Source organism: Sebastes umbrosus, chromosome 15, assembly GCF_015220745.1.
Source record: "Sebastes umbrosus isolate fSebUmb1 chromosome 15, fSebUmb1.pri, whole genome shotgun sequence".
NCBI classification, from domain to species: domain Eukaryota; kingdom Metazoa; phylum Chordata; class Actinopteri; order Perciformes; family Sebastidae; genus Sebastes; species Sebastes umbrosus.
The window spans coordinates 12,118,437-12,127,645 of NC_051283.1; the positions used below are offsets into that span (position 1 = coordinate 12,118,437).

Consider the following 9,209-nt stretch of genomic DNA (forward strand, 5'->3'; position numbering starts at 1 on the left):
GCTGGCAGGGTAACGTAGTGGAACTTATCCTGGCACACTAGAAAAGGTTATCATCCATTAAGAGAGCTCCCGGGGCACAGGAGAGATGGACCTTTGTGTTTCATTATTTAACGCAGGAAAGGCCGCGGGACTGGAGTAAAAGCGTCAACAAAATAATTATTAGACTTCTCTCTAAGTGCATGTGAGTTAGCACGTGTCGGGTTTAAAAAGCTTCATAAAGTTTTCTCATTTTGTAGCGTTTTACGACACCAGTAACTTCTCTGTCTTCAATCGATGGCGGGTTCTTATTAAAGTCTTTGTTCCCGGACCACATCACTGCTCTCGTTGTAATAATGAGGATAATAAAGAGTCTCTTGATTGAATATGTGGTAACTTTTACTCTCTTTCTGCCGACACAGGGAGATCAAAGGTCATTTTGTACAGACGACATCACTGAAGTGCTCATGTTGAGCGACAGTCCTCCTAAATATTCTTTTGGCACTATATTATTCCAAAAAAAAATACCATATTTTTAATCATCAAAAATCACAAGGGTACGACAGTGAATCATTGTTATACATAAATGTGTGACACTACTGATGGCTTGTGAGATAAAGAGAAGAAAGCTGCCTTTAAAAGGATAAAGTGAATTTTAGCCCCATGTTGTTCTGCTGTATCAAAAGGAATGTTTTCACATATCTATTTATGTTGTTGTATATGGAGCCCTTTAGTGATACGATCCACTTCAAAATGAACAACAGTGACAGGTAGCAGCAAGGCCAACTGTAATCTGTATCTAAACACATTAATAAGGGCTAATACATATTGGGCCTCATGCAGGAAGCAATATACTAACAAATTGTCTCTTATTTTTGTTCGTATCCACGATTTGTTCTTATTTTGTTAGTGCCCATTGATTTCTGGGATTCACAAATGTTTTCTTATGATTGTTTTTCTCTAAGAGAACATTTTACGAGAGGTCGAGAGCACTCTTACCAAGATAAGAAAAAAAATACTTTTTTTCTCAGCCCACAAATTGTTTGTCCAACACAAGGAAACATAAAATTTAACTTTGAGGAACATAAAAACGCATGAATATCATATAATTATCTATCTATCTATCTATCTATCTATATATGTTCGTCTTCTTTTAAAAGCATTTTTGGTGGCATCTCTCTAATTCTTGGGCATGTGCCTGAGTATTTACACAGGGCACAATACATGTCCTTATATGGTGTTTAAGGGCATTATCTATGCTAATAATAAACAATTGGCCACACCCCTCCAATTTACGATCAAGTGGGATTAATCATTGAGCACACCTGGGTAAGAACAGATTTAGATGGTTAAGAATGCTCGGTACATTTGTAGTTGACTTCTTTTATTTTTTTAAAGAAAATTAAGAGACATTTAAGAGAATTTGAATTTCGGACCATGAGGTCCACTGTTGTGAGGAACAGGTCTGGAGGCGGAGCTGTCTGAGGAGGAGCAGGAAGTAGGAGGAGCCTGGCTTGATCAGAGTTTATATATAGGGGATTGAGTTCAGGTGTGAGCCCTTTGAAACCCTGAGCTCTCTGCTGACAGCACTTGTTTGTCTGAGTGAAAACACGAGTTCCTTTGCTCTTAGTACATTTGTGTTTGCAGAACCTTGATGCTAGAGTTATTTATGTTAAAGGGGACATATCATGTCATGGTGACCTCTAGGATAATCACAGCCTCATGAAACTTTACAGCCACAAACTGCAGACCTAGGACATTCAGGGGCTTTCCTAAGTGTGTTGACAATAAGGGGGTTTCTGAGCAGTTTCCAGAACAGAAGTGCTTGTCAACTAATTGCCCAAAAATGCAATTTTTGCAGAAATCTCCAAATGTCAAAAAAATGTTGAAACCAAATCACAGCATGGCTTTTTCTATGTTGTTTCTCAAGGTCTTGGTGTCTTAATGTGGTATTTTGGAGGCAGTATTGATCATTTTTTATCAATTCACAAGTGGTAAAAAAAAATGGTTAAATTTAGCACCTAAGGTGACCAGGTGTCCCACTTTATGAGGGACTGCACAGCATTTTTATCCCTTTTCCCGTGTCCCACATATTGATACTACGTCCCACATTTGATCGGCTCTAGCTTTCCAAAGTCAAACCACTGCAGGACAGACGCTCTTATAAAATCTGGCTTTTATCCAATGGCTGTAAAGAAAGCAGGGAATGCTGTCGTCAGTTGGCCAAGTGCAGGTTAACCTGTCTTTGCTACGCTACAGCCAATGGGATGATGGAAACTACCACAAAGAAAAGGAAATGCAGCTACAGCAAAGACTGTTAAACTACCTATAACTGGTTGAATCCTGTAATGGCAATTTTCATATCTGCAGTTTAACACTGTACCTTTAGATAATCTCAGGGCCTCACATGTTCAACTTCGTCACCATTGGACAGTGACCTGACATTTTAGTTCTCTGTAACTGCAAACAACAGATTGCTGAAATACTTGTTATGTCTTGTGATGCTCTGTTGTCTGCTGTGTGCTGACGCATTGATATACTTTCTATCCTTCTCTTCTTTTCTTCTTTGCACTTATCTTCGTGTTATGCTTTAAATGTATAAATACTGACTACTCTTTGTATTCGGGGCTCACTTGCCACAGTCCACAACAGGTGGCTGTGCTCGTGAGTCCATCTGCAGATGCTTTAGTTATTAATGTATGCCTTTTTATTAAATTCACTGAAAGACAAGTTGTTACATTGGTTTGTGTCTTGTTTTAACAGAAACTGCCACCACAATCCGGTGGAAGGTGATTCTCAAAGAGTTCTTGCAAAATTAGTTATTTTCAAACAAGAGGGCAACATGTCCCACATTGTCCCACACAAACATACTTTGTCCCACATTTGGTTAGTTGGGATCTGGTCACCCTATTAGCACCAAATCTGTGTAACAAATAGTATCAATGCAAAAATTGCTGCAACAACGTATGTATTAGGTTTTCTATAAGATATTCAGAGCATTAATATAGATGCAAAAAAGGAGTAATGTCTACCTGGCCTGCTCTCATTCCCGGGGCGTACAATGCCAACATTTTGTCATGGCCATCGGTGTGTGATAACAACGCAGAAGGCACCCTTTGGCGCTTGTATGAAACACACCAGGCTTTCAATTAACTACTACTACTACTACACTAATAATAATAAAAAAAAACAGACATAAAAAAAGACGAAGTGTGTTTGTATGTGTGCGTAGCAGTTGAGAGTAAACAAATTCTATAGCAAATGATGAAAGCAAACTATACTACAATCTTACTGCTGCTCAAGCAGATATGTAATGAAAGGTTGCCATACGCTGCTAAAATGAATCTTAGGTCCTCGTAGAGCAAATCTTATCTTTCCTTGATTCAAAAACTGTAGTGTATGTCTTATCCAATGTCTCATTCAAAATCATCATATGTATGAGAGAAAAAAGGATCATTTGTATCTGAAATTGCCTTCATGTACGGGCGTAGGGTTCACCTTAAAAACACTTGGTCATGAACCAGCTATCTGTGAATAAACCTGCATTTCTTTCGAGGTTTGGGCTTAATTAAGGGCTTGTTGCTATGATAACAGCTGCAGATACATTATGAGCCAGCTTTGAAGAAGTAAAAAATCCAGATTTTTCAAATGGATTTGTCTTTTATCATTAATAGCACACCAGAGACAAAACAAAGGTCAAATTCCAAAAGGTGAATGAGTTGTCAGTTTCCTTATTTATCATGGCTCTGTCTACTGCGTTACCTCGAAAATAATTTCCGTCTTGAAGCTGAATGAGCAGAGTCATTACTTCCTCCCTTTGATTTCTGTCCTTGGCAGCAGCATTGTTTCATAACCAAGTGGGATGAGATATTTGTTCGAACCCGAATGTGAAACAACGCTGCTGATACACAAGTGACAAAAAACGAAACTTTTGTTTTATTACTTTGTTGAAAGAAATCAGTAGCAGGAACTGGATGATGTCAGCAAACACAAATTTCCTTTATTTCTCTCGTTAAGTAACACACATAATTAAAACATGGTGTACAAACTGTCCAGACTTTCTAAAAATGAAAGTATGATGTTCCAGACAATAATACAATACGCAGCTTAAACATCCTGAGACACCGCCCACGCTGTTTGGCTTATTTTGTCACATACCATCAAAGGTTACATGAGATAAAAAGAAACTACAACAAAGACCTGTCTCTCTCTTCCTCTGCTTTTATGTTCACCATCAGAAGTCCTTTCTCAACATACAGAAATGATTAAAAGGAGACACACTTTTTGACAGGCTTGGAACATGAGAATTATTTGCATCTTTGACTTCTTCTTGCATCATTTGTGTGATTTAACATCAGAGACACAATAACATCTGTCATAATACCACAACTAGATATAAATAAAACAGAAAATGACCAAACGCTGTCATCAGTTCAAAGCGTTGAATACCCAGAGGGTCCATATTCAAGGTGTGTCTTACATTAGTCATTGATCAACGCATGAACAGGCATGCATGTGTGACATCAAGCAGAAGGTCAAAGAATCACATACAGCACATATTTGACTTGATAAAAGACAAAATGTGTTTTTTTAATTACCCCCTACTTTCTAAAGAGTAGCAGATATTTACACACAAGCTGATGCATGAGTGTATGGCTGAGGTAAATGGGACGAATAGGTGTTTTTTGCCCTCCGGTTCACCCCCGATGCACTGTCCTGCTGCTGAGAAAGGGTAAACTTAAGTCTCTTCACGCCAACACGGCGTTAGCTCTTTTCAGGTCGGTTCCTGTTCAGAGCCGCTCTAGGTGTGAACTCCAGTTTCTCTTTCAGGCTGAGCACCTGGGTGCTGTCCATACCCTCTTGTTCCTGCAGCTTCCTGTCCTCCCTCAGCTCCAGGATGCTCTTCTCCTCTCGAGGTTTAGGGGTCCCCCTGATAAACCACTCCAGGTGGTAGCCCACCGCTCCCACCACAAAGGCCACAGGGAAGGTGACGTAAGGGGCATAGGTCCGTACCGACATCCAAACTATAGGCCACATGGCTGCACTCTGCTTTCGCTCCTGAGTGCTGCGTTGGGGAAAAAAAAAGTTGAAATTGAGAGTGTGTTTTAGCTTACATTAACAGTTGATTACAGTGTTATAGTAAGCGGGAAACTGAAAAGCTAGTGTTATAGTAAGTGGGAAACTGAAGAGCTATTCACACTAGGGATGTCACGAAAACCGATACTTCTGTACCAAGTTGATGCCTAAATTAAAAAAAGTGACGATACTCTTTTTCTACCATACTGAAGGTACCGTACGATGCCTGTAATGGTCATTGGTAGTGATGTTACGGTGAAGAAATTTTTCCCACCGGTTAATAAACTTGTGACAACACCAGTGTTACCGATTACACCGGACATTTTACAAGAAAGATTACGGTCAATATGTGCAGAGCGCTGACTGTGATCTTTATCATCGGTTGGCGGTGTGTCTGGCCTCTCCGGTCTACCTGGTGCCGCTGCTCCGTGCACACTGGCTGTGACGGCTCCATCCGCCTCGCGGCGATTACCTCATTAACGTTATGGTTCCCTTATAGCATTGGGATTAAACGTGAAATATTGCCAAATAGGTGCGTTTTCTTTTCGCTTCGACAATAAATCCTCTGTCTCCTGCTCCTACTACTCTGAGTTGAAGGACCAGATGCGTTCACGGTCAGTATGTAGCGTCCATCGTCTGACTATCGATTGATAACATGCCGCTGATATACCAAAATGAACAAAATGGGTCAAATCTTTTTATTTATTACTTAAAGGCTACATGTTCTTTGTAATGTTCAAATGTTTTTAATAAAAGAGTGCGTGTTGAATTCCATGGGATTTTTTTTTTTTTTTTTTACTGTGGTATCTAATTGGTATCGAGAATCGTGGAAATTCATTGGTATTGGTATCGACTACTAAATTTCTGGTATGGTGACATCCCTAATTCACACATATAAGAGCATTTATGTCCAACATGTAACTGAATTCAATAACAGACTGTTATTTAAAAATAACATTTTCTGTTCCATCTGGTTTCAAACCACAGGGGAGAAAACCTGCTGAGAAAGTGTATTTTTTTTACATTTTTAATCATCAAATCAAAACTAGTGAGGTTTATTATAGTCTTCCCTAGACATGAAAAGAATTCAGCTTTGTTGATACATGAGATGTCTGAAACTGACTGTAACGTTACTGTATGATACATGTTTAATTGTCTTGGGTAGCCTATTAATATCAGGCAGAGACACTAGACACATGTCCTTCTCATACCCTCTGCCGACTACAGTTTACGCCAGTGTCGTGAATGTAAACAACCCTATGTAACGTTAACTCAGCAATGCCAACATGACCGTCGTTACACATTTTAAAACTTAAAATGTCACGATAATTTCACGTTTGTGCGTGTGTTGCTTTATGCCGAATTGAAAAGCGGTTCTCCCCGGTTCAGAAACTGTATTTATGTATGTCCTACGCCGTATGGTTTATTTGTAAATAAGAAATGAAAATGAAATGGTCAAATTTGTTATGGAGTCTGGCGTGGCGTCGGCCCAACCATTAACCTATAACTGTAACTTAGTGAGTAACGTTACAATCCGAGCAGTAATAGGCTACACCCTTCGTCTTTACTAGAAACAAGTCCGTGTGGTGTTTAATCTCTGTAATACTTTGATAATGAAGAGTTTCTCTCATTAGTCTTCACTCACCTTTACAGTTATAACACTCTGGTGCAGCACCGGATATACGCAATATCCGTGTGACTTCCTGGTTCAATTTGATTGGCTGATGAGCCTCGCTTTGCTTTTAACCAAGAAGGGTTTACCTGCGTGTTTCTCTGTGTTTTAGCGCCGCCTAGTGGTGGAAATAGTGTACTACTCTGAGAGGAGGAAGACTAGGAAACAGAGAATATACAACAATATTTACTGATAATACTACTGGTACTGCTAGTGATTATTGGTACTGCACTATATTCATTTTAAACAGTCTCTTCTGCACTATATTCACTGTTTTAATAGTCGTGTATCACAGCTGTTACCCTGCACTATATTCAGTTTCTTCATCTCTTTGTATTTTTATATCTGGTATATTTGTTTGTACTTTGCACTACTAACTTTTTTACTGCCTTTTTACTAACATGTTTTGCACTATGGAAACTTGAATTTCCCTCAGGATCAATAGAGTTATTATCTATCTATATCTAATACATTGTGCAATGCTTTGCAATAATTACTTTATAGACAATGATATAAAAATACATATATTCAATTTAAGATAATTAAATATGTGGACTCAGATCATCATATTCACTTTAACAATCTTTTTTTATCGTGCCTAGAATTCTTAAAGAAGTTGGGAGTCGTGCTTTTAAGTTTATAGTACCATCAGACTGGAATAATTTTCCCAATTTACTCAGATCGATTACTTCTTTCCACAACTCCAAGACTTCTTTGCTTTATTATCTTAAATCTACTTGTTCTTGTTTTTTATTTTATTTGCCCTTGTTTTCAGTTAATTAACAGACTCAGTATTTTGACTTAATGTTATTTCATTATTATGATATCAGATTCAAGATTCCAGATTAAAGCCCTTTATTGTCATTGTGTAGTACAACGAAATTAGATTGTGACAATCCCATAGGTGCTAATGAAAAGATAATACAATATAAAATTTAAAAATACAATATGTATATTGATGAGATGACTTTTGCCAGATTATTGCACAAAGTGTCCGTCAGATATTTATATAATTATTGCACAGCATCAGATAATTATTGCAGAGTGATCAGCATATGTTATTGCACATATCCGTAACAGTAGATTTACAGTATTTACATTGCACAAAAGTCAGATTCGGATCATCATATTCACTTCAACAACCTTTTTTTTTTATCGTGCCTAGAAAGTTGGGAGACGTGCTTTTAAGTTTAAAGTACCATCAGACTGGAATAATTTGCCCAATTTACTCGGTTGTTACTCACTTGTTTTTGATTTTATTTGCCTTTGTTTTCAGTTAACAAACAGACTCAGTATTTTGACTTAATGTTATTTAATTATTATATTCATCATTATTTTTATGTTCATTATTTTCATGTTATATTGGTGTGGTTTGGGATGGGATGGAGGGAAAGCCTTTATGTGTATGTCCTTGTTGATGTTACTATTTTGATTGTTTTGTTGTTGAATGTATTTTTTTGTTTAATTTATTATCATTATTATTATGTATTTGCTTAAATGTTTGTTAACTTCCATATTTTCTGCCTGAGGACCCCCTTGAATATGAGATGGTGCATCACAAGGGGTTTATCCTCTAATACATTTTGAAATTAAAAAAAAAAAAATGACTCACTGCAACAGAAAAATGAAACTAGGTTACATATTATATCAATATAACAGTATTCCAACATTTGTAGGCTAAAGCAACTTACTTGTTTGTGTATCCTTTGAAAACTGAAACAACAATTTCCCCACAAGTATGAAAAACATTCCAAATGTGTTTCATTAAGCTGTAGAACTAATAATACACTATCATCAAATAACCTCAAAAGCATGTGCTTTGTGACTATAGGAGTGCTTTTGCATACCATACATTCATGTCTGTCCCTTCCTGGAAGCCATATCAATACCATCTTTACTTTCCTCGTTCAAACAACAATGGCATTCTTGCAGAAAAACCCTCCTCTCAAGGAATACTCATGACAGATCTGTCACCAGTATTGTGTCTGACAAGGCGTGAACTATACCCCTCTTGGATGACAAAGTGCCAAGATAGTTTTCTTTTAAAAAGTACAGTTTAAAGACAGACACTCTCAGAGGCTTGGTAAACCGTATAAATACACAAACTGTTTTAGAAGTTTTGCTTTTGTTTACTTTAACTGCTTATGAGGGATGCAGAGAAATTGTGTGTAAGTTTCAGCCACCCAGCTGGGAAACCATAAATTGCAGCATTGACTATAGAGGGGAGAAAATATGCTACTGTAGTTTCTGGGTAGTGAATCGGTAAGTGTTCTTTGTGAGGCTCCATATGATTGATGACACTGATATTTCAGCTCCCAGGCCCAAAAGTTTTCCACAAAACTATACCATGCAGGGCGCCGGGCTGATCTATAGCGATTGGAATGCGGCTTGTCGTGGAGCGATGACCAGTTCCGACTCATTGGTCATTTGTGCAGAGGCAGAAAGTAAAATAAAAACGCAGCTATATCCACATTTTTATGTTGTC

The 9,209-nt window shown here is 37.9% G+C and overlaps 1 protein-coding gene across 1 annotated transcript; it reads right to left on the reverse strand.

Moving 5' to 3' along the window:
• Positions 1 to 3,956: 3,956 nt before the first annotated feature.
• Positions 3,957 to 6,814, reverse strand: smim12 (small integral membrane protein 12). The gene is made up of 2 exons (XM_037796092.1): positions 6,698 to 6,814; positions 3,957 to 5,041 (listed from the first exon to the last, which is right to left on the reverse strand). Exon 2 carries the CDS (start codon positions 5,011 to 5,013, stop codon positions 4,741 to 4,743), a length of 273 nt encoding a protein of 90 aa, XP_037652020.1. The 5' UTR covers positions 5,014 to 5,041; positions 6,698 to 6,814; the 3' UTR covers positions 3,957 to 4,740.
• Positions 6,815 to 9,209: the final 2,395 nt, after the last annotated feature.

Excerpts from the sequence above, each read along its gene's own strand:
- smim12 (XM_037796092.1), bottom strand. The coding sequence starts at position 5,013 with ATGTGGCCTATAGTTTGGATGTCGGTACGGACCTATGCCCCTTACGTC.